At 32.6% G+C, this 27,067-nt stretch overlaps 1 protein-coding gene across 1 annotated transcript in view; it reads right to left on the bottom strand.

Moving 5' to 3' along the window:
* Positions 1 to 27,067, bottom strand: part of ASCC3 (activating signal cointegrator 1 complex subunit 3) — a 367,201-nt gene that overhangs the window by 119,189 nt on the left and 220,945 nt on the right. Inside the window, exons 17-28 of the mRNA XM_011956428.1 lie at positions 24,927 to 25,091; positions 23,778 to 23,864; positions 22,752 to 22,928; positions 19,416 to 19,641; positions 18,817 to 18,971; positions 16,273 to 16,371; positions 14,821 to 14,989; positions 11,688 to 11,908; positions 4,231 to 4,316; positions 2,137 to 2,303; positions 980 to 1,125; positions 728 to 848 (exon numbers count right to left, since the gene is read on the bottom strand). Of these exons, the coding sequence (XP_011811818.1) occupies positions 728 to 848; positions 980 to 1,125; positions 2,137 to 2,303; positions 4,231 to 4,316; positions 11,688 to 11,908; positions 14,821 to 14,989; positions 16,273 to 16,371; positions 18,817 to 18,971; positions 19,416 to 19,641; positions 22,752 to 22,928; positions 23,778 to 23,864; positions 24,927 to 25,091 (1,819 nt within the window). The remainder of the gene's footprint in view (positions 1 to 727; positions 849 to 979; positions 1,126 to 2,136; positions 2,304 to 4,230; positions 4,317 to 11,687; positions 11,909 to 14,820; positions 14,990 to 16,272; positions 16,372 to 18,816; positions 18,972 to 19,415; positions 19,642 to 22,751; positions 22,929 to 23,777; positions 23,865 to 24,926; positions 25,092 to 27,067) is intronic.

Here is a 27,067-nt window from a genome sequence, read left to right as displayed (position 1 = left end):
ACAGCTCATGGCAGATTTATTGTTCATTAGTGATTTTGTACAATGCTTCTGTGGAGGTGTAAATAATCTGAACTGCCAAAATTGGTCTCTAGTTCACAATCAATACTTTGCTTCTGTCATAAGGCTAATTACAGCAGCTAAAAAGTCACCTCACAACTGTCACCACACGATCAACAGCAGTTCACATTTGGGAATTTATTTTTGAGGTTATTTTTAATTGATATAATAAATATTCTTTATGCAGCCCAAATAAAACATGTTTCAATAAAATCGGAGTGCTATTCTTAAATCTTTCCTGTTTGCTTGCCTAATTTGTTAGAAGAGGAAAAACTAAAAACAGAAGCACTGTACTAAAGTACTGAAATTTCTAAGTTTTATGATTTCTCATAAAAATGATTATGAGATGTTTTTGACTTGTAGCTTCCATTTCTCATTTGTTCAAGCTACTATCATAAAAACACTTTGATTAATATTAAGAAAACTTTGATAACTTTTTAAAATTACATACTTTTATTTTTCTACAAAGTCATTACCATTTGTGAAATCTCTCCAAATTTCAATAGGTAATTTAACATACATTTGCATTCCTTAACATTTGAGACAGTTTGAGATATTTGTAGACGCTGGACCAGTATCATCCTTTCAAAGAAACCAACACCAATTAGAAGACATCTGATAGCTACCATAAACAATGGTTACTATTTTATTCCAAGAATCTGAAGCTTACCCTGAAATGCAGGCTTGTTCATACTAGCCATACGAGGACAGTAATGTTGACCTGGAAAGCCCTGAATGTGAACTTCCAGTGGAACTGGGCGTACTGATGGTCGGAAGTTAAACAAGCCCATCTAGAGTAAATATGAGAGAGAGACCATTTTCAATTTTTAGATTGAATTTTATAATGTTGTTATATCGCTTTAAAGGAATCATCAAAGTCACACTACTAAATAAATGCATAATTTATCAATTTTCTACATACCTGCTTAATATTGAGCCAGTCAGCAAGGTCTCTGGCATTAGCTAATGCAGTAGACAGTCCAACTATTCTAACAGGCTTTTCTGTGTGTGATGAGATAAAATTTGTCCGAGATACAATGACCTCTAGAACAGGGCCTCTTTCCTCACCTAGAAAATAAGGAAAAATCAATGTTAATCATTTAACAAGTCTGTGTTGGCCACTGCAACGACAAAAGGAAAAGTCTGTAGCTTCACCAAAAAAAAAAAAAAAAAGAAAACTAAAGATAGAACTACCGAAGGATTCAGCAATCCCACTCCCAGTGCATGATGTCACTTAGACGTTGAATTAAAAAAAACTGACCTCATGGAAGTAAAGAGAAGAAACGTAGTTACTTCCAGGGGCATGGGTTAGAATCACAAGAGAAGGGAATAGAGAGATGGTGGTCAAAGGGTACAATGTTTCAGTTAGACAGGAGAAGTAAGTTTGTCGGATCAATTGTACAGCAGTGTGACAACAGTTAATAATAATATATTGTATATTTCAAAATTACTAAATTGTAAAATTCCTAATTGCATGTTGAACTGTAATCTCCAATGTTGGAGGTGGGGCTTGGTTGGATGTGACAGGATCATGGGGGCGGTTTCTCCTAAATGGCTTAGCACCATCCTCTTGGTGCTATTCTCATGACAGTGAGTGAATTCTCATGAGATCTGGTTGTTTAAAAGTGTGTAGCACCTCCCCCACTACCTCGCTCTCTTGTTCCTGTTCTTGCCATGTAAGACGCTCTCTGCTGCTTTACCTTCAGTCATGATTGAAAGCTTCCTGAGGCCTCCTCAGAAGCAGGAGCTACTACGTTTACTGTACACCCTGTAGAATCTTGAGTCAATTAAACTTCTTTTTAAAAATAAATTACCCAGTCTCAGGTATTGCTTCATTGCAATGTGAGAACAGATTAATACACTAAGAGAAAATTTTTTATGTTTCACCCCAATTTATACGTAAGGTGATAGATATGTTAATTAGTTTGATTTAATAATTCTACATTATATACATATATCAAAAAATTGCATTGTACCCCATAAATATACATTATTACATGCAAATTAAAAATAATACTAATAATTAATATTTTAGAAAGTTAAAGTTTGTAAACTGGCTTTAGATACAGTGGTACCTACCAAGCAGATGGATCTCATCTATGATGAGAATAGTGACTTGCTGAACATAGCTCCTATTTTGCCAGCTTCTGCTGACTCCATCCCACTTCTCTGGCGTAGTGACAATAAGGTCAGCCTTGGCAATGGATTTCATATCAGGAGTCACATCCCCTGTTAGTTCAATAACTCTGGAGGCAAATATAAAAATGAACCCAGAACATTTTCAGGTAACAAACGACCTTCTAAATGCAAAAATCTATCTCTTTTAAAACAAAATTTTATAAGGCTTAAAATTACTTTACCTACCTTTGATTTTTGAAATTTTCCAAGTTGAGTCCAAAATGTACATTTCTTAAGAACTCTAAGAAAATTTCTTGCCATAAAATGAAGGTCATATAAATTCCAATCACTGACATATCTAATTTTTATACAGATATGCAAGGATATCTAACTTTGCTTTAATTATGTTTATAGAAACTCCATCCTAGGTGATTTTATAAAGTCCCTTGTCCCTATATTGGAATAAATTTTTTTGTAATGAAGGAAAGTGTTACTTTATGGAGACAAAAAAGGCATTCATTAAGAATATTTAGGATTATGTGTAAATTTAATTAAAATTATGTGTAATTTAGATTGTGTGCAAGCTCATTTCTTTCCTTAGATTGGAATTTTCTATAGATTTTATACCAAAATGAAACGTATTAGGATGAAAACAAGATAAGTCAGAGCAAATATGTACCAACTCATTCTAAGCAGATCACAGTCATATAGTGAGAGAAAAGGAAAAGAAAAACCTATGTAGATCTAGAGGAATTACCTAAGAATTCCTAATTACATAGGAGGATTAGCTCTAGGCTAACACCAAATATTAAGTAATTACTAAAATAATTTCGTTTCATTTTTTTTTTTTTTGAGACAGAGTCTCATTTTGTCACCCAGGCTAGAGTATAGCGGCTTGATCTCAGCTCACAGAAACCTCTATCTCCCAGGTTCAAGTAATTCTCCTGTCTCCAAGTAGCTGGGATTACAGGCATACACCACCATGCACAGCTCCTTTTTTATTTTTAGTAAAGATGGGATTTCACTATGTTGGCCAGGCTAGTCTCCAACTCCTTTCCTCAGATGATCACCTGCCTCAGCCTCCCAAAGTGCCAAAGTTACAGGCGTGAGTCACCACACCCAGTTTAATATAATTTCTATCTGTGTTAAGACTTGGAAAAAAAGAAAAAGGGCAAAATTGGTTCCTCTGAGCATAATATTCATAGAGTATTTACTTATTCTCATTTATTTTAAAGATTTACATTTTATACGCTATTTTGAATATGGAATATATTTACATGGTTCAAAGAATATGGGGAATAGTCTCTATAACATCCCTATCATATGGATAGCTAGTTCTCATTCTGAAAATAACCACATATTCATATTCTTTATCATTTTGCAAAAACATAAGCTAGGATACTTTAATTTTTTTTTGTTTTACATTATCTTTGGAGATCATTCTTTCCATATAAAAATAACTCATTTAGTTTTTTTTTTCTACAGAGTAATACAATATTTTTTATTGTGTGATGTACTATAATTTACTTACTGATGCTCTATTGGAAATTCATTTCTCTGTAATCTTTTGCTATTAAAAATAATACTGCAATGAATAACCCTGCAGTATATTAAATTATTAATGAAAAAAACCCCACATCATGTTTTTCAAAGAACTTCCGCTTTTTCTTAAATAATTTACATGCAAAATGCCTTCCAAGCAGTTTCTGGAAGCTACTCTGCATAATATGAAAAAAACAGAGAGACAGAACTTATTTTTGTTTTGTTTTAGAATGAAAATATTTTGAAAAAGTTATCCTGCCAAATAAAAGTACTCACATTAAGTAATTTAGGAGATTTCATTATCAATCTTAAAACAATGAGAATATTGATATTTTAACAGTAGGTACATATCTTAAAATAAAAGACTATGAAAATCATTGCAAAGCCATTCAGCAGTTAAATAAAACACTATGAAAATCACTGTAAAACCATTCAACAGTTTTATTCAACTCTTATTTCCTGGTCCTTTTAGTCAATTCAAAGCGTATCTTTTGAGTTAAAGTAAGAACTTACTTTTTACCAAGTTTTTCTTCTATTCTAACTTTCCAATCATCCATTCTTTCACGTACTAGGGCTTTTAGGGGTGCAATATATACCGCCTAAAAAGGGGAGAATAGCCAAAAATACTCTTATGAAAATAGTGATAGCATTTTCAAATAAAAGTAAACTCCAAAAAATTTGTCAAAATATGACAGTGTGGTTTTAAAACATATCTTTCAATTCTGAATACCCAAATTTTTAAATCAATGGGAAAAAGTCATTAACTTAAACTACATTTATCCAAAATAAGACAGAAATGTAACACATCACAAACATTCCATTCATAAAAAATATTAACATAGATGAATTTAAATTACTTTAAAAAAAGCATCAGAGGTATTTTCCTTAGGCATTTTACTATGAAATTATATTCTACATAATAAAAACAAAAAAATTATAAGATAATACATTATAGAGAAAATTAGGGTTCTGATGAAAATAATGTTCTTTTTCTATTGTTATGATTAATATTTATTTGAGTTGTACGTAACTCATGAACAAATGTACTGATGTTGAAGCTTTGAAGAGAAATAAACTATTGTTTAAATTTTATTGCAGATTTTATGAAGATGCTACTAGTACACTTTAGGTTTCAAAAAAAACAAATAAAAGCTGGTCTATAGTAATCCAAACCTATACAAAATTTATTCCTTTTATGTTTCTAATTTAGAGTAGAGCTCTACTGTTATATTAACATGTCTCTAGAGATCAATAACCACATATTAGAGAGACTGAAAAGTAGGAAAACTTAGGGTTAAGTAGGGAAGAAAAGCCACTAATTCTGAAACACTACAAAGGGATGTTAAAACATTTCTGAAATCATAAACGATGAAGAAACTAGCCCATAATTCCAACGCAACATCTCTGTAAATGTTTCTATTTTAGTGTGATGTACTCACAAAATCAAGAAGAAAACTACATAAAAAAACTGTTAGAATTAATAAACAAATTCAGTATGGTTGAAGGACACAAAGTCAACATATATAAACCAGTAGAATATATACTATTAGCAAACTATCAAAATCAAGAAGACAGCCCCACTTACAATAGCATCAAAAAGAATAAAGTACTTAGGAATAAATTTAACTAAAGATGTAAAAAATCCGTACATGAAAACTATAAAACATAGAAGAGAAACAGAAGAAAACACAAATAAATGAGAAGATATCCCATGTTCATGGACTGGAATAATTAATATTGTAGACATGGTCATACAACCCAAAGTAATCTTCAGTTTAAATGCAATCCTTATCAGAATTCCAATGACATTTTTCACAGAAACAGAAAAAAAAAAAAATCCTAAAATTCACAAGGAAGCACAAAGACCTTGAATAGCCAAAGCAATTTTAAGAAAGAAAACCAGTCAGAGGCATCACATCCTGGTTTCAAATTATATTACAAAGCTACAGTAATCATAATAGTATGGAAGTATGGACCTGAGATTAAAAGAGGCGCACAGATCAGTGGAACAGAAAAGAGAGCCCAGAAATCAACCCACACATACAAGTTCCAACTAATCTTCAACAAGGGCCTGAAGCATACATACAATAAGGAAAAGATATTCTCTTCAATAAATGATGTTGGGAAGACTGTATATTCACAAGTAAAAGAACTACTGCCATATACCACATACAAAAATTAACTCACAATGCATTAAATAATTAAATATAAGATCTAAAATGACAAAATTCTTACAAGAAAACATAAGGAAAAAGCTCCTCAATGTTGGTCTTGGCAATGATTTTTGGGACATGGAATCAAAAGCAAAAATAAACAAATAGGTATACAACAAACTAAAAAGCTTCTACACAGAAAATAAACAAATAAATAAAATCAACAGAGAGACAATGTGAAATGAAAGAAACGACAAAATGAAAGAAAATATTTGCAAACCATATACATTAGTTCCGTCTTAGTGCCTTCCCTTTCCATGCTTCCAATTACTTGTGAGTCAACTGTGGCCCAAAAATGTTAAATGAAAAATTCTAGGAATAATTCATAAGTTTTAAAGTATGTACCCTTCTAAGTAGTATGATGGAATCTCACCTGTCCCATTCAATTCAGCCTGCAACATGAATCATCCCCTTGTCCAGAGTATTCAGGCTGTAGCCACTCCCCAGCCATTAGTCACTTAGTAACTGTCTTGTTTACTAGAAAGACTGTGGCAGTATCACAGTGCTTTTGTTCAAGTAACCCTTACATTACTTAGTAATGGCCCCAAAGCACAAGAGTAGTGATGCTGGCAATTCGGATTTGCCAGAGAAAGGCAAGGTGTTTCAAGTGAAAAGATGAAAGTTCTTGACTTAATAAAAGAAAAAAAAAATCATATGCTGAGACTGCTAAGATCTATGGTAAGAACAAACATTCTATCTGTGAAATCATAAGAAGGAAATCACAAGAAATTGGTGCCAGGCTGGGTGCGGTTGCTCAGGCCTGTAATCCCAGTACTTTGGGAGGTCAAGGTGGGCGGATCACCTAAGGTCAGGAGTTTCAGACTAGCCTGATCAACATGGAGAAAACCCGTCTCTACTAAAAAAAAATACAAAAATTAGCTGGGTGTGGTGGCGCATGCCTGTAATCCTAGCTACTTGAGAGGCTGAGGCAGAAGAATCGCTTGAATCCAGGAGGCAGAGGTTGCAGTGAGCTGAGATTGCGACACTGCACTCCAGCCTGGGCAATGAGAGCAAAATTCCATCTCAAAAAAAGAAAAAAAAAAAAGAAAGAAAAAAGAAATTTGTGCCAGTTTTGATGTTGCACCTTAAAGTGCAAAAATTATGGCCACAGTACATGATAAGCGCTTAGTTAAGATGGAAAAGGTATTAAATTTGTGGGTGAAAAACATGAATGAAAATGTGGTTTTTAAATTTTAATACACTTTTTAAAATATATATTTATAAAGGACATAGTACTGTACTACTATACAATTTCATTTTTTACTTTTTATTTGTTTTTACTTGACACATAATAATTGCATATATTTATGGGATACACAGTGATGTTTTGATACATATCTTGTATAGTGATCAGATCAGGGTAATTAGCCTATCCATCATCTCAAACATTTATCATTTCTTTGTGGTGGGAACCTTCAACATCCTTCTTCTAGCTATGTGAAACCATATTATATATTATTGTTAACTACAGTCCTTCTACAGTCGTGTACAACACTAGAATTTATTCATTCTACCCAGTTGTAATGTTGAATCCTTTAACAATTCTCTCCTTATCCCTCCCTTTCCCCTACCCAATTGGGTTCAATACTATCAGGTTGCAGGCATCCATCAGGGTTTTGGAATGTATCACCTGAGGATAAGCAGGGACTAACTATCTGATAAAAGGTTACAATCCAAAATAGAAAGTTACACAACTCAATAGCAGATAAACCCAAATAATTCAATTAAAAGTGGGCAAAAGATCTGAATACATTTTTTTTCCAAAGAAAACACGCAAATGGCCACTGGATACATGAAAAGGTGTTCTACATAACTAATCATCAAGGAAATGAAAACTAAAATCACAGTAAAACATCCATTTACACCTGTTAAAATGGCTATTATCAAAAGACAAAAGACAGCCGGGCATGTGGCACAAACCTGTAGTCCCAGCTACTCAGGAGGCTGAGGCAGGAGGATCACTTGAGCCCAGAAGTTCAAGGCCAGTCTGGGCAACACAGCAAGACCCTATCTCCTCAAAAAAGAAAAAAAAAAGAAAAGAAAAAAGAAAAAACACATGTAGGTGAGGATGTGGAGAAAAGGTAATTGTTACTGTACATGATTGGTGGTAATGTAAATTGTGTAGCCATTATGGAAGACAATTTGGAGGTTCTTTAAAAATTAAGCATAGAACTATCCAGAAATCCCACTTTTGGGTATATAGCCAAAGGAAATGAGATCAGTGTCTTAAAGAGATATCTGCACTAACATGTTCATTGCAGCTTTACTTAGAATAGCCCAGATATGGAAACAATCTAAATGTCTCAAGATAGATAAAGAAATTATAATATATACATATATATGTATATATATGTGATATATATACACACACACACACAAAATGAAATATTCAGCTTTAAAGAAGAATGAAATCAGCCTTTTCAACAATATAGATGAGCCCTGGGGACATTATGTTAAGTAAAATATGCCAGACATAGAAAGAAAAATACTGCATAATTTCACTTACACATGGAATTTTTAAAAGTTGGATTCATAGAAGGAAAGAGTAGGATATTGGTTACCAGGGGCGAGGAAGGGGGAATGAGGAGATCACTGGTCAACAGGTATAAAGTTTCATTTATGACGAATGAGTAAGTACTAGACACCTAATATATAGCATCGTGATTATAGTTAATAGTACTGCATTACATACTTGAAATCTGCTAAGAGAATAGATTTTATGTGTTCTCACCACAAAAAAGATAACTATTTGAAGTGATAGGTATGTTAATTAGCTTGATGGCAGTAATCACCTGTAAATGTATATCAAAACATCACATTGGATACCTTAAATATGCATAATTTTTATTAAAATAATAATTATTAGGAAAGAGTTAAAAATTATGCTTCAAGAAAGCTTTAAAGCAATACTTACTTAACTTGTAATGTTATTTAATATTAATTAATATCATGGCCATTTGTAGAAGTCATATAAAAGCTACTCTATACTTAATATGTATAATCAAACTATATTAATTAAAGCACTAGCATTTTCTTCATATAGAAAAGATTTGATTATGAATTATTTTGTATTGTTTAACTATACCTATGAAGTGGGTTTCTCATAGTGAAATCATCTATGAATTGTAGAAATCTAACAATGTGGAAAGGATGTGTCTGTGCCACTGCATACATTAGAAATTCAACTGGAGGACTACAAAGTTTAAGGTAAATTTTCTTGCTGCAAATTATCCTAATATAGGTATAGCTCATTTTACTGCACTTTGCAGATATTGTTTTTTACAAATTGGAGGTTTTGTGGCAACCCCACATTGAGAAATTCTATCAATAGCAATTCTATTGATTTTTCCAACAGTGTGTGCTCACTTCATGCCTCTGTTACATTTTGGTAATTCTACCAATATTTCTAACTTTTTTTGTATTATTATATTGGTTATGGTGATCTGTGGTCAGTGATCTTTGATGTTATCATTGCAATTGTTTTGTAGTGTCATGAACTATACCATATAAGATGACAAACTTAATTATAAGTGTGTGTGTTCTAACTTCTCCACTGATCAGCTGTTCCCCCATCTCTTTTCTTCTCCTCAGGCCTCCTTCTTCCCTAAGACACAACAATATTGAAATTAGGTCAATTAATAATCCTACAATAGCCTTTAAATGTTCAAGTGAAAGGAAGAGTTGCATGTCTCTCACTTTAAATCAAAAGCTAGAAATGATTAAGCTTAGGGAGGAGGGCATGTCGAAAGCTGAGATAGGCCAAAAGCCAGGCCTCTTAATACCAAGGAGTTAGTCAAGTTTTGAATGCAAAGGACAAGTTCTTGAAGGAAATGAAAAGTGCTACTTCACTGAACACATGAATAGTAAGAAAGTGAAACAGTTTTATTCCTGATACGGAGAAAGTTTGAGAGGTGTAGACAGAAGATCAAATCAACTATGATATTTCCATAACATAAAGTCTACCCTAGAGCAAGCTCCAAATTCTCTTTAATTCTGTGAAGGCTGAGAGTGGTGAGGACAATCCAGAAGAAAAATCTGAAGCTTGTTTCACAATGTTTAAAGAAAGAAGTCACCTCTATAAAGTGCCAGGTGAAGCAGCAAGTGCTGATACAGAAGCTGCAGCAAGTTATCTGGAAAATATAGCTAAGATAATTGAGGAAGGTGGCTACAATAAACAACAGAGTTTTAATGTATACAAAATAGCCTAATATTGGAAGAGGATGCCATCAAGGACTTTCACAGGTAGAGAGAAGTCAATGACTGGCTTCAAAGCTTCAAAGGATGAGCTAATTTCTTATTAGCGACTAATCCAACGGGTGACTTGAAGTTGAAGCCAATGCTCATTTAACCATTCCGAAAACCCTAGCGTCCTTAAGAATTATGCTAAATCACTTCTGTCTGTGCTCTATAAATGGAACAACAAAGTCCGGATGACAGCATATTTACTACTAAAGGGCATGGTTTATTGAATATTTTAAGCCCACTGTTAAGACCTACTGCTTAGAAAAAAAGATTCCTTTCAAAGTGTGACTGCTCCATTGACAATGCATCTAATCACACTCCAAAGTTTTGATGGAAATGTACAAAGAGATGAACGTTGTTTTCATGCCTGCTAACATAAGACCTATTCTGCACTCCAGGGATCTAGGGGTAATTTTGGTTTTCCTATCTTTTTACTTGAGAAATATGTTTCATAAGACCATAGCTACCATAGATAGTGATTCCTCTGATGGACCTGGGAAGAGTTAAGTTGAAAACCTTCTGGAAAGAATTCATGATTCTAGATGCCATTAAGAACATGCATGATCCTTGGGAGGAGATCAAAATACCAACATTAACAGGAGTTAGGAAGAAGTTGATTCCACCCTTCATGGATGACTGAGGGGTTCAAGACCTCAGTAGAGAAAGGCACTGCAGATGTGGTGGAAACAGCAAGAGAACTAGAATTAGAAGTGGAGCCTGATGACATAACTGAATTGTTACAATCTCACGATAAAATGAACAGATGAGGAGTTGCTTCTCATGGATGAGCAAAGAAAAGGTATTTCTTGCGATAGAATCTACTGATGACAAAGACACTAGGACCACTGCTGAAATTACAATAAGAATTTAGAATATTACATAAACTTAGTTCATAAAGCAGTGGCAGAGTTTGAGAGGGTTGACTCATTTTGAAAGACGTTCTATTGTGGGTAAAACGCTATCAGGCGGCATTACATGCCACAGAAAAATTTTTCATGAAAGGAAGAGTCAATCAATGTGGCAAACTTCATTGTTGTCTTATTTAAAGAAATGGCTACAGCTACTCCAACCTTTAGTAGCCACAACCATGATCAGTCAGCAGCCATCGACACTGAGGCAAAACCCTTCACTAGCAAAAAGATTAAGACTCACCAAAGGCTCAGATGATTGATAATATTTTTTAGTAATAAAGTATTTTCAAATTTAGCTAGGTATATATTTAGCTATTGCACACCTAATAGGCTATGGTATAGTATAAACAGAATTTTTATATGCACTGGGAATCCAAAAAATTTGTGTGACTTGCTTTATTGTGACATTCACTATATTGTGGTAGCATGTAACCAAACCCATGATATCTTCACGGTGTATCTGTACTGATCTGGTCCCCAGCGAAATTCACTGACAGTGACAAATCTATTCTTTGGACCCTGCTAATATATTTATAACTGTCTAGTTTAGAGATTATGGATGTCTTTTCTAATTAAATGTAGGTATATGATTCTTTCAACAGACCTTTGAAGTAGGGTATTTGTTGAAGACTCTGAAAATGGCTAATTCAGCTGCAACAGTCTTTCCCGATCCAGTAGGTGCTCCAAGTAGGACATTACAATCCGTGTGATACAGTGTATGAAATATTTGTGTCTGTACAGGGTTAAAGTGGCTGAAGTTGTACAGGGCTTCATATGCTTTACATCCCAAAGCTGTGATTGGTAAAGGCTGAAGATCCAGTAATTCTGAAAAGACCCAACAGGATGGCTATACAATAATTGGAAAACATGCACAATACTGAATATTTTATTGTAAAGAATAGATTATAGTAATCCTTAGTTCCTTAGACAGGGAGAAAAAGCTTAACACCAATTCTTATATACCCATTACAGAGCTGGCATTTCAACAAATCTATCACGCAAATAATCACATTTACCATATTCACATACTGGATGCTTTTCTGGGGGAATGCCCTATATAAGCCAACTATAATGCTACATCCTTTTTTTCCTAATCAGGAAAGTCATTTGAATAACAAGTATATGCATGTTACAGAACAAAACCTAAATCTGCCTCAATTGGCAAAAAAATTAAAACCATTTGCAGACTTCAACACTGAAATGGTTACTAACAACAAATTACTTTTGTTCTGTTAGACACTGACCAAGCAAGAGTAGTTGAGTGAACTACTGTTGTCAATGGAAAGTAAAATGAATTTAGGGTAATTCCAGGTAGAAGATAGGGTGGGAGTTTTAAAACAAAGCACGACTGAGTAAAAGAAAACTGCCCTGAGAAAACCTAGAAACTAGATTTAGTTGTTTCTTACTATGTGGATGGGAGGCCTAGGGAATTAGAAACATAAAATGATTTAGAGAAACAGTAATACACCCTTGAATTCGACAGACCTTATATTCTCCATAATCCAGAAAGTATCCGTTAGAAAACCAGAAGGCAGCTTTACTCTCAAGATTATTTCATGAAATAGAAATCCAGTCATTTCAAATTTAAACAAGAAGAAATAATCTGTAAGGTAACACAGTAGTCTGTACCTTGAGTCACATGTTCACGGTACTGTTTCAAAATGAAAGTATGGCAAATTTTCTTCTTAAAAAATGTATTTAAAAGTCAAAAAGTTAATTTAAAAAATTATCCTTTCCCTACTGCTCTATTCAATTAATTACATAGGTAACTGAGGGCTAATGACATGCTTTCTATAACAGACTGTAAGTTTCTCAAATTTTCTGAAGCACTAAAAATCGAGGTCGGGCGCGGTGGCTCAAGCCTGTAATTCTAGCACTTCGGAAGGCCGAGGCGGATGGATCACCTGAGGAGTTCAAGAACAGCCTGGCCAACATGGCTAAACCCTGTCTCTACTAAAAATACAAAAATTAGCTGGGCGCGGTGGCAGGCGCCTGTAATCCCAGCTACTGGGAAGGCTGAGGCAGGAGAATCACTTGAACCCGGCGGGTGCTGCTCACTTGCAGTGAGCCGAGATCGCCCCACTTCACTTCAGCCTGGGCGAAAGAGTGAAACTCCGTCTCACAAATCAAATAAAATGAATAAAAAATCGAGAAGGAAGGAGGGGAAGCATTGCAAGTTAATGCTTATAATGCTAATCAAAGCTAAGAAATGTTCTTAAAAAGACTAAAAAAAAAAAAATAATAAACTCTGCATATTGCATATTTAGTGATGATGTTAAATTACGATGCTTTATATTAGTGAAAGATGAAGATTTTTCTTGGCTCATTTGGGCTCAATGGTATAACTGTATATTCAAAGAGACCCTGGAATCATTGAGGTTACTTTGTATATGTCTAATATCAACTGAGATGTTATGGTAGTACAATTACTGTTTTTAAAAATGTAGTCAGAACTCAGCTAATAATATGAACAGGGTGATAGGCTCTTGGTCATTTGGCAGACAAAAGATTAAATGAACATTGAAATATAATGCTAACGCATATTAAGATCAAGTGCTGTGCTCAAAGATCAATGATGTTTGAAGATGGTATTTTACATTAAAGCGCCAAACATTTTTTATATATTTTATTCGGAGATTCTGAATATTACATGTAAGCACATTTGATGAAAGACGACTAGAAAGATCCCCTTCAATGAGCAGATCACTAGATACTACAATCTCATTATTTTTCTATGTTGACAAACCTGTTAGTTCTGTTCTGCCAAGGTATCAAAGTGGAATTAAGCTGTAGTATAAAGTATCTCTCTTTAAAATAAGCTAAGATAATTAATAAGGTACAAATATGACAAAAATGGCAAAGTTTAAAGTCACGTTAAGACCTGTTTCAATTCCCAAAGGACTGCCAAATAATGAGTTCATTAAAAGTAGTGAGGACTATATTTTATTCTGAAAATGACAAAGGGCTTCTCTTTGGAAGAATCATATGAGAAAAAATATGGACTTTCATTTTTCTATAAATTAAGGCCCTCTTAAAATCAATACTCATCAATTCTGAATTCTGAAAAAGAAGAAATAAACTTATTATACTAGTTAATTAACAGATTAGTTTAGTATTTTTTGAAATAGAGTATTTCATAGGGCACTTAAAAGTATCTCTGTAAACATTTATTCCTGAAAATCTGCTTCTATATTAAGTCAAAATAAAAAGGTATTTGTTCATGTCATCAAAATTTAAAATGGATTTTTACAAGGTATGACAGTGAAAAACACTATTATATGATATTGAAGATTACCATGTACCCCTTTATAATGTTAGGGCAGAGGGATAAAACTAATATAAAGGGTATATGTTATCTGCAGGACACAAACTCACTTGAGGTATATGGAAATCCATTCCATAGTGATACCATAATATGATTCCTTAATATTAGCTTTTTTGTTTTTGGTGTAGAAACACTAAAGATGGGGGAAAATTCCCCATAACTCACTGGTATGTTAGTTAATTTAACATACTAGAAATAAGTTTAAGTAAACTGGAATAAATGCAAGGGAGAAAATAAAAGTTTTACAGAGAGCACAGATTAAATGATTAATAACAAATGAAATAAAAAGGGAGTTACAGAGAAGTTATAATGATTATAAGTAAAACTTTATAAGGCATAGACATTTTTCAACATTAATTAAAACAACCATTTTGGAAAAATCAGTGATTCAAATCAGCATTCACCATGTTACCTGTATGAGGAGGATGTCTCTCTGGTAGAATTAGATGCTGAAAGTTGATAATACATACTGCCTCAGCACCCAACCATCTATCAGACACTGCTCGGATGTAGTATTGGGAAGGCAAAGGCTCAAAAATAGGGATTGTAAATACCAGTAGTTGAGCTTCTTTGCTAATGACCTAATATGAAATAAAGTCAAAAATAAATAAGGATATTCTAATAGCATAAAGCCCTTATTAGTCTACTGTTAAGATAATGGTATCTCTACAAGATATACTAAAGACAAAGTATCTTGAATTTCTAAATAGCTGAAATATTCAGAAACTTTAGAAACTTGTGCATGGTGCCCTTCTGAGGATACTTGATAGAAGGTAAAATTTTATGCCCAATTTATATTATTTACATATGCATATCATCATGTATTAACAAGTTACCAATTTGACTACTGAATTTCCCAAATATCATTCATTCAATTATATAACTTTATGATTTTTACCATATCGAATTACCATATTATTTACTTAATATTTTTCATTAAGTTCTATCAGTACCTAAAGTGGAATACTGGAATCACTTGGTGCAAATAGAAGGTAACCAAGAAGACAAAAGCAGTGAATACAAAACACTGCTCTGAAATTCTACTGTTGCCTACCCAAGACTCTTACCTGAAGCTTTCTTTCTCTTTGATAAAAACAGAAATTACAAATGAGGCATCAGTTAAAGAAATATCATCAAATTGAGTCTTTGTCTTGTGATTTATAAAGAAATTTAGAAAAAACACTCTTTTAATTCAATACTATTCAGTATTTTGTGCATGTGACCCTTAAGATTATTATTTATCCTGCCTATTTTCATATTCCACACCTCTGGAACCCATGTCTTAAACCATGGTAAAGATTATCCAGTAATGTATTGCTTAATGACAGGAATAATTCTGAAAAATGTGTCATTAGGCAATTTTGTCTTAAGAATGTCACAGTGTATGCAGACAAGCCAGATGGTATAGCCTCCTAAACATCTAAGCTATATGGCATAGCCTATTGCTCTCATACAGCATGTGACCATACAGCATGTTACTGTATTGAATATTTTAGGCAATTATAATACAATGGTACGTAGTTATCTAAACATATTTAAACCTAGAAAAAGTAGGTGAAAATACAGTATCATAATCTTAAGGGACCACTATTGTACTGTTGTTGTGTATGTGGTCCGTTGTTCACTGAAATGTCACTATGTGGGACATGACTGGTAACTGAATTTATTAAACCATGATCACATTGAATATACCAGTACTATAACATTTAATCACTGTATTCTTTTAAAACTAACAGAAAACTAAAACATAAAATAAAGTTTTAATTGTACTATAAAATTACAGAGAAATAAAAGCAGAAACTGTTAGCATAAATTTTTTTACAATAGCAAAATAATAAGGATATATTCACATATATATACTTACTTGTTTTTTTAGAGCTAGAAAATACTCTGAATGATAAATATGATCATTTGTAGGATCTTCTACCCAAATCCACCAAGGTTCTCCCACTGTCCCATGTACCTAGAAGAAAAATAGTATATCATAACTCAAGTAAGGGATAGCATCCAATCTTCTCACTCTAGAAGCTTTATTGATACACAATTTATATTACAAAGCTTACTCATTTAAATATTTACAGTATACAGTTAAATAATTTTAAAATATTTCCAAAGTTGTACAACCATCACCATAATCTAGTCTTAGAACATTTTTACCACCTCAAAAAGAAACCTTGTACCCATTAGTAGTCACTACCTTTTCCTTACAGATTTGCCTATTCTGTAAATTTCAATTAAATAATATCATATAATATGCAGTCTTTTGTGACTGGATTTTTTAATTTACCATGATGGTTTCACAGTTCATCTAAGTTTTAGCATGCATGAATGCTTTCATTCCTTTTTATTGTCTAATAATATTCCATTGGATAGATATACTGTATTTTGTTTTATCCATTTCAATGTCTTTCTCTCTCTCTTACTCTCTCTCTCACTCGCTCTTCCTTGCGAAACCCAGTCTTGTTCAGCATGCATCTCTCCCTCATGTGACTCAAGAAAAAGTGACCACATCCTCTGGGATAATTTTGATTGGCATAAGTCAATCAGCTCATGAGATTGCCCTCACAACTGCTGTGGTAAGGCGGAGGCACCCAGAAGAAAAGGTCTATGGTCTATGCTCTGGGCTGGAGAAGTGGGGATGTATTTCCCATGCCCTGTTTAATGCAAACAATTAATCATGAAAACATTTGAGAAATATCCACAAGTGTCAGCAGAACAAATGGGTGAAAAGTTCCTGGTCCTTGAATGACATCGTTAAACAGAAGACTCAACCATCCTTAGGGCCTATTCTACCTGTGGACCTTTTGTTATAAAAGATAATATACTTTAGTCCTTAACTCAGTTTGAGGCAACTCAAGTTTTCCAATCTTGAAGTCAACAGCATTGTGCCTGACAGAGATAACTATTAAAATCATTAAGTACTCTGTCTTACTAATGAATTAAATCAAACTGCAGATTTATTACAGATATTGGCAGAAGGAGACAGTGTAAGAAATACAAAACTTCCACTCATTTCAAAAATAGTCTATTAAAAATAAAATTTCAAGTATGAGTTTATGGGTAACTATAAATTTAGATTTATGTGAAACTTTATATCTACAGAAATATTAAATATAATTTTGCATAATCTAGTCCCAATGAAAATTCTGTAAAAAGGATTATTATTATTATAATAATACATGTTTATAACTGAGGAAACTAAAGAAAATAAAGATTTAGACACTTTAAGACCAATGTAGAATTAGGTTAAAATCAAGGTTGGGTAATTTTAGAGCATACTGTTAAAATTCATTCACATTAAAGATCTATAAACATCAGGTAATGCAGAAGATACTTACTTAACTAGAACTTTACAATAACATGCGAAATAGGCACTGCTATACTATTAATAGTGATTTACTTGTTTTCCCCCAGTGGCTTATTGAAAGTAAGAACTGAGCCTCACTTGCCTTTGTAACTACAATCTCTAACATAGTAACTGGTAAAAAAATAGATCTTTAAAAGATATTGATTGAATAAAAAGAGAATCTGGTGTGTATCTTTATATACACAATAATATCTAAGCTATCAATGGAGAAGAAAGAATTAAAACAAACAAAAACATGATGGGAATCAAGGATGAACATTTTGAAAAACTGTATGGTGTTAAATATTCAGAGAAGTAAAGAAAATAACTGAGAAAGATCTATTTATTATGGCAATCCATCGGTCTTTGGAGATCATGGAGGAAGTAGTCTCAGCAGGAAAGAAACAGGTGATCGGGGGAAAATACAGAATACTTTTCTACAAGTCTAATGTTTCAAAAAATGAAAGAATACTAATTTAAGAGACATCAAGATTTAAAAATGGCTCTTTTTACCATGAAAAATCTTGAATTTTTTGGAAGGCTAAAATGACAAAGTAGACATGGCAAAAATGAAGATAACATAGAGAAAATAAAAGAAGATAGAACTAATATAGCAAAGTCTCTATGGAGTTGAATCCACTAAACTGTTGTTCATTGTTGAAATTTAGGTTCCCTAAATGTTTTGAAGGAACCTCACTGGTTGACATATTACTAATATACCAAGGTTTTGTTGAGGATGAGAGTAAATATTGCTGTAAGTTTTTAAAATTATTATTATCTTTTTGAGACGGAGTCTCGCTCTGTCACCCAGGCTGGAGTGCAGTGGCACGGTCTTGGCTCATTGCAAGCTCAGGCCCCTCGAGTTCACGCCATTCTCCTGCCTCAGCCTCCCGAGTAGCTGGCGCCTGCCACCATTCTCGGCTAATTGCTATAATTTTTTACATAAATCCTCAATATATATTCCATTTAGAGGATTTTCTATATGCCTTAGGAACAGATGTAGTTAAGCCTGTAGTACAGACATTTTTGTTTAACATAGATATAGGCGTTTTCCACTTCTACCTGATCATTCCAAGTGAAATCAGGATAGATGCTGAGTGTCACTCGGAGGACAGTCCTTGTGATGGGCTGAATGGATGCTTCCATCGTAACAGAAGGAATCTGATGAACACATTGTTTGACCTTCAGTCCAATATTCACATGATGCAAAATGTGACCTGCAGAAAAATATCACATAGAACAAATGTGTCCAGGCAGAAAAAAGCAATATAATCTGACTTGTAAATGGGATTTCAGAGGTGATTTTATTGCTTGTTTTATGATTTGCTATGTAGAATAGCTGACATTCTTGACCTGGCATGTTTGAATATTTTGTAATAGTTAACTTGAATTAGCAATTCACAGTTTTTAAAGTCAGTATCAAGGTTTCTTTAGCTATTAATAGGGTTCTTAAAATTACGATAGTGTTTAAACTACTATAAACAGACTCACTTGAATATGAAGAGATTTTTGCTTGATTTTAGATAAACGAAAAATATTTATAAATATGGCAAAATTTTTATTTTGACTAATGTGTAAATTCACAATACCTTCTTTTACATCTAGCAACATACTCTATTTGCACAAAACAATACATTCAAACATATTCGCTTCCTTCTTACCTATTTCATCTTTCCTCATGTCTTTCAGCTTATCCACAGTAAGTTTTTTTTCTTCTAATCTTGTTAAGATGTGTGGTGGTAGGACCGAGAATTGTCTCAAAGGGCTAGCCCAACCCCAAAGCCTCTTGTCAATGACTTTACTAAGATTCAGGAGCCTGTAGGTCATGGCAGGCCAACGTTTCCTCAGAGCAATTTCAAAAAGAGCACGGACAATTCTAGCTGCATTCTAAAAAATAATAGGAGGCGATTGGTGGTTATACCCAATGTGCTTTTAAATTTGTCAACAAATTTATTATTCAAACTCACTCTGAAAAGAAGCGCAAGTCAAGCTGCATCCTTGAATTGTGGGGCATATCTTTTCGCATATAATCCTAATTATTCTTATTATTTCTACATAAGAATAATCCTATCCTTTATATGTGGATGCTACTTGCTTACTCTCAGAGGAGAAGCCGTATTTCCAAGTTCTTAGAAAGTTCTACCTTCTAAACAGGAACAAAGTAGGAAGATACAAAAGGCATGCAAAATATTTAGGAGGCTGTTAAGGCATCTGACTATAATAGACAAGGATGCCTCTAGATGAATAGTGGAATGATTAAATTTACGAGGCTATTTAGAGGATTAAGGAAGACTGGGATCCAGTCAGGGAAAAAAAATTAATGAGAGAAGGGTGACAAATGAAATACTGATTAGTGTAGCTACTCATATGAAAGGGCCATATTATTGGCTTCCTATAAACCAAACAATATGTTAACTTGCTTTACATATATTGCCTCATTTAATTTTTACAAAAACTTCATTTAATTTATATTGATATTATGATTTTATAGATGAATACATTAGGGCTCAAAGAGGTAAAAAATTTGACCAAGGTCACACAGCTAGTTGGTGTCAGAGCATCTACTCAAAGCCAGGACTAAAGGACTCCAAATATAATTGAGATTCTAGACTCAGTGGTCTGAGGCTAACTTCATTAATAGACATATAGAAAGTTATAATGAATGCAGTCTTTTTTCTTCACATTTCTACAGCTAGCTCCCATTTATTTTGCCTCCACTCCTCTATCATTAACTTTGCAGATTGTTTTATTAAAGATTATTTATTAAATGAACTTAAAGATACCTTCCAATATCCAAAAACATCTGTATTTGAAAATAAAGAATGTTCAATCTGGTTAAAATCCAAACAAGACATACAAAACCGAAAATATTTCAAATGGCAGACAAACAATCCAGCCTAAAATTATGAGGTCAAAAATGACAGATGAGTTAAGGGCTTTCATTTCACATTTTATATAAGATATGCACTGTCTTTTGACTAATTTGACTATTTTGTTTCAGTATTAGAAACTAAAGTACAAAATGGTAGATAGAGGTATGAGGACAGTTCTGATATCCATTAAAAATGACTGAATGGGTCTTATAAGGCCCAGAGAATAATAAATAAAATTTTGATTACTGTATCTATCAAATAGGTTTTCCTACCTCATTCCCACTTGTTCTTATAAAAAACTATCAGGCTAATTTTCCCAACTGTCTTTGAAAGTATATCATTTTAATATTACTGATCTACAGTTGTCACCTCAAAACTAAAAGAAGTAGGAGAAATTCCATATGACAAGATACAAACAGGACATTTTAATCTGGAATGATATAAATTGGTTGAAAATAATAAGTCTATAACATGTACAGTCTAGAAAAGTTAAGCATAAGCCTTTAAATAGAATCCTAGAATATTTGAGCTACAGGTTTACCTTAGGGGCTGAGAAGAGAAAGCTTAAAAAATATAGAAGAAAATACCATTTTACAGAGTTGAGACAGTAGTTGTTCAATTACTGATAGCTTAAACTTAAAATGTAATAAAATATAATTTATCTGATGCATTCAGGGATGCTAAATCTATAATGGTTGTTTAAGAAAAACCAGGGATGCTTTGAGATATCCTTAATCAGAAGTTGACTTCTTGGATACCAATCATGAAGAGAATTAAAGTTTTACATTGTAAGCAATTCTTATGTCAGTCTCTGATAATATCTTCATAATCTTGAAGCAAGCAGAAATGTTGCCAGATTATTCATCCAGAACCCAGTAAAACTTTACCTTTTATTTAAATGATTAACTATTTCAATATAAAATATTAGAACATAAAATATTAGAAAATATAAAATGACAATATTGTATTACTTTACAGAAAAACATATAAAACAAAGGAGATTAGAAACAATTATTCCTATAGCAGCTATAGTGTTTAAAGAATATATAAACATTTTCACTACATCTATATTAACTTTATATAATTTATGAAATCATCACCTGGTATCTCGGTTACACTGATTAAATTACTACATTCATTCAAAATGTTTACCAATATGTCTTGGTTTGTGTTTGTAAATATTCCATGTTGACAGCACTCCTAAGTACTCACGGCTATTAATAGTGATTCATTTAACACAAACATTCTTTTCTATATTTAGTCTTTGAACAAAATTACAAATACAACACAACAGCAGAATCATTTCCATATTTAAAATAAAATCAAGTTTTAATTTATTCTTAATTTATAAAAGGAAATATTCAATAAAATAAAATTAAAAAGCCATGATAGGTAAGTAAGTTTTTTTAAAAAGTATGTCTAGAAGGGAAATCTTTCATTTGAAGGAAAAATAGGGTAAAACATAACCTACTTTACTTCACATGAGAGCTTGAATATAAAAACGCAAATATTTGAACATTTTATGCCATGGTATTTTTTAAAAGTTATAAATTAAATGAGCTGTAGTTTAGGGAATAAATTTCTTTCTGTCCTCAATTTTTAAGTTTTAACAGTAGAGAGGAGAGATTACTTTTGTAAAAACCAGAGACTTATTACACTGAACATATGGTAGGAAATATGTTTACTATGCCTTATTTAATGATTGAAAATATTATTATTTCTAATATTTGGTAAAAACTAAAAAAGTTCCACAATCTTTTCTTTGTGCTTGCAATATTCTTTAACTTTTCTCTTTATAAGTACTTTATATTCTTTTACTTTACAAGTAAAAGAAATGAAATTCATCATTTAAAGTAGAAAAAAAATCAGGTATCATTTTAAAACTTTATAACAAACAACATCAACACCAAAAAAAGCCAAATCAGCCATCAAATCTCATCCCCAGTCTTGTTTTATGAGCACAGATTGCATAAAAGATTTACAAATTAGCAGAACCAGTTCTAAGTAAAACGGTGGTTTGGTAGCATGTCACAAAGCAATACATTCATAGCATAGCATGAATTAGCACCTTGGTCCTCTAAAGATATTCAAGGAAGAGAAAAGGGAAGGGAATAAGATTCTTACCTGTGCAACATACGCAGAATCTGATATAAGGGAGAAACTGTCCATTTCTCCTCGGCTGATATAAGTTTGAAGTAAGATGTTTATTTTCCCATAACTATTCTCTACACCTCCAGGAGTGGAGAGTTCACAAAAATTGCTTAATAAGGCATCTAACTCCTCTATTTCCTCTTCTCTGACCTAGAAGAATCAATGTATTTATTGGAATTTTGGGGCTGATTCATTTAAAATTTTCACATTGAAATTAAATACACTGCATGCTTTGTAAGAGTTTCCATTTACTATAAAGCAGCACTTTTCTTTCATAGAGTTAAATAACAATAATTTTTCCACAGGTAGCTAAAAAACTGCAATATGAAATGATCTTGAGGCTGATACAATTACATTTTATTATTCATCACCAATATTAAATTCGCCATTGACATATAAAAATTTGATATGCCAAAAAATTAAATCTTCTGACCTCACTATCCTTGAATTGATGAGATTTCATATTTTATCTGACCAGAGTAAAACCTCTGCACAACTGGATTAGGGCAAACTTGAATTATCTTCAAACGCTTTCATTATAGTTATATATTTTTATATGGTATAACACATTCATAGCTTAAAGCCGTGAAGTACTATGATTCAAAGTATTAAAGTTTTCACTGTTAATAAGATTAAATATTAATACAGGTACAGAAATACTCATATCTATGGTTTGAATCATACAGGTACTTTTACATTTTCTTCCATGAGCCTTATATTGCAATAAACCAAAATCTTCATACTACACTCTTCAACAGTTTCATTACTGCAAAACCAATTTAAATTATTTGATGTGGAGTACAGAACAAAGAATGATGTTAGGTATGATGTAATATTATAATCTAGGACAGTGGGTCTTATTGATAAATAAAGAACATTGCCGATATTCCAAATGTGATGTGCCATACAGCTTATATGGTATTAATTAATGAGAAGCTTTTATAAATGAATGAATGCATACATGTTGTATGAATTTGATTCAAATTTCAAGAATCTTACCTTAATTTGATCAAATTCTTCTGCTTTGGAGACTATGGCAAAGATATCACCTTCCGTTTTGTGAGCATCAAAGAGTTCATTAAAGGTCTACCAAAGTAAGTGTTATATTTGATTAAAATCAAAACATTTAAAATATTTTAAATTAAAAATGTGACTATAAATTACAAAGTGCAGTTATAATGTCTGGTTACAGTACTTAAAGTCATTGCTTTATAAATATCAACAAATTTATCAAAGACCAAAACAAAAATTCCTAGAACATAATTAGCTATAGAAGATCTTTAGCAGGAAAAAGATGGATGATGAATAAAAGTTAATAAAATTTACATTAGACACCTTTAAAAAGTTCATAAGATTCTGGTTTTTGCTTATTTGCAGCACGGCCATGTGGAAATCTGCACAGTTCACTAATTCTAAGCTGATCATCTATCAAAAAATTCAGAGATGTATATCTAGAAAATATGTAATCTGAAAATTCTCAAAATATTAATAGTGAGAACATACAGAAAATCAGAAAACTGTGTTGAAAAAAATCAGTCAAAGGGCACATAGATTGAAGACAAAAGCTAAAGAAGGGCTAAAGTTTCTGCAAAAGAACTGCAAACAGGTTTAGGATATAGAGTGGCAGTAACACACTAGCAAGTGAACAAATTTAAAAAGTTACTTTGACAAAATGAGTGGATGTGAATAGGTGATGGAAGAAGTGAAAAGCTAGAGACAATTTGTTGGATTGATCTCAACCAGATCACAGTTCTGAGATAAAGTATGTTTAAAGATTTTAAAGAAATCTAAAGTGCTATACAAATAGAAGTTTATTTGGGGAAAGATGGGGAAAAGTTAGTAAGCACATGAGGTGTTTTCTGAAAACCGTTACATGTATAAGCAAATGTGCCTTGACTTTTTAGGCTTTGGTGTGTATATTGCTTGGGATAAACACATTGAATAGGATGACAAGAGGTTTCTGAGTATCTGAAGTTTTATTTTTTTTCTTGTCTTTACTGAGGGTATACTGTTGAATTCATATAAGTTAAATGGATTTTGTTATATTATTTGCTTTTATTATTTTGCATTAATAACACACTTTGAAATCTAGAAAGTATGTGCATATAAAATTAAACATATTTGCATTTGTTTCACTCAGTATAATACCTCAATGGTGTTGTATTTAATATAGTAATGGCTGGCAGTTCTACCCAAATCAGTTGAGGAAAAATATCCAGTTCGCTCCTCAAAACGAATCATCTGAGCTTTGTCTAGTTTTCGTCCAACTTCAATGACCAACTGTTCTCGATGCTTTCTTAATGTTGGGTCAATCTATGGCAAAAATATATAAACAGTTGAATACTTCTTTAGAGAGTAACCATTTGCAAACATGTATCTATTTATGGAAATTAAAACTTTTCTTAATGTTTTAGTTAGACTTTTTAATTACAGTTTTTAAAGTACATTTTTCTACATTTAGGAAATAATTGAAAATATTTTATGCCATTAAATAAAGGAAGCTTAAAAATTCATTAAAATTATAAATGTGCATATTCTTTTCAGATACCAATATTTTGGAATGTAAAATTCTTACATGATCTTATGGTCTTTAAAATCATAAAGATTAAAAATCATATTTTAAAAACTCAATACTTGTCTTCTTTCTCCCATACTAAAATAAACAGGAATTTTAAATTATCAAATCATATTCATACTTTATTATCAGTTTTTTGGAGAAATGATAGCAAGAATGCTTTCCGTGTCAAAATCAAGATATATTTAAAACTGCAAAGTTATCCGGCCTGGCGCAGTGGCTCACATCTGTAATCCCAGCACTTTGGGAGGCCAAGGTGGGTGGATCACGAGGTCAGAAGTTTCAGTCTAGCCTGACGAATACGAAGAAATCCCGTCTCTACTACAAATACAAATATTAGCTGGGTAAGGGAGTGTGCGCCTGTAATCCCAGCTACTCAGGAGGCTGAGGCAGGACAATCACCTGAACCCAGGGGGCAGAGGTTGCAGTGAGCCAAGATCATGCCACTGCACTCCAACCTGGGCAACAGAGCGAGACTCCATCTAAAAATAAATAAATGAATAAATAAAAATGCAAAGTTATCCTTTCAAAAAGATAGTTCTACTGTTTTAGTAGTTTTAATAACTGTAGATGGGAGAACTCATTCTGCATAAAATAATAATAGAAGTAAAAAGTAAATAAAGTCGACAGTGAATTTTTGTATAGTTTTAAAACTGTTACTTATCTAAAACTTTGTCTAAGCAGAAATAATGTAAGACATTAACAAAGATTCTTGTTACTATAGTGTTGTGTATAAATATATGTACGTACACATGCCAGTTATTGAGGAACACTCTAGTCATGAGCAGTAAAGTGAAATATGACCTTCAATGGAGTAGGGGGAGTAGTAAAACAATCTAGAAATCAATTAATGAGTTAACACTACTACCATTTGTTCTAACTTAGATATTTATGGCGGCTTATTTATGTACGAAATATAGCTATAAATTTTAAAAATCAGAAAAATGGAGTAAAAGAATATCAGCTGCAGGGAAGTAAGATGGAGTTAAGAATTATATCAGCAAATACAAAAAGTCTTAAATGTTTGCTATGAGTGATAATATATGTATCAGGTTCAACTTATAAAACTATTTTATTAATCACCTATTACTAAACCATTAAAAATATGTTAAATTATTTTATCTGTGTTAGTTCATAAGAGTTTTGTGGCCACAAATTTGTATTGAGTAATAACATTAAAACACACAAGTCAAAAAAAAAAAAAAAGGGTCAAGATTCTCTAAAGTATAAAGGTACTATGTATCCAAAAGGTCTTTATACTTGAAAATGATAGGCAAATGACTTTTGATTATAACCTAGTACTTTAAAATCAATTGATGTATTTATTTTGTTCCAAATTTTGAGATGGCTAAGTTCATAAAAATAAATTGTTTAGTTTTTGTTTTTCCTTACTCCTTCAAAACATTTTACTTTTTATTATTATTATTTTTTTATTATACTTTAAGTTCTAGGGTACATGCGCACACTGTCCAGGTTTGTTACGTATGTATACATGTGCCATGTTGGTGTGCTGCACCCATCAACTTGACAGCACCCACCAACTAGTCATTTACATCAGGTATAACTCCCAATGCCATCCCTCCCGCTTCCCCCCTCCCCATAATAGGCCCCGGTGTGTGATGTTCCCCTTCCAGAGTGCAAGTGATCTCATTGTTCAATTCCCACCTATGAGTGAGAACATGCGGTGTTTGGTTTTCTGTTCTTGTGATAGTTT

Source organism: Colobus angolensis, unplaced genomic scaffold (genome assembly GCF_000951035.1).
Source record: "Colobus angolensis palliatus isolate OR3802 unplaced genomic scaffold, Cang.pa_1.0 Scaffold418, whole genome shotgun sequence".
Taxonomy (NCBI): domain Eukaryota; kingdom Metazoa; phylum Chordata; class Mammalia; order Primates; family Cercopithecidae; genus Colobus; species Colobus angolensis.
The sequence above is the reverse complement of the archived record's forward strand: the minus strand, read 5'-3'. Positions and strand labels throughout refer to the sequence as shown.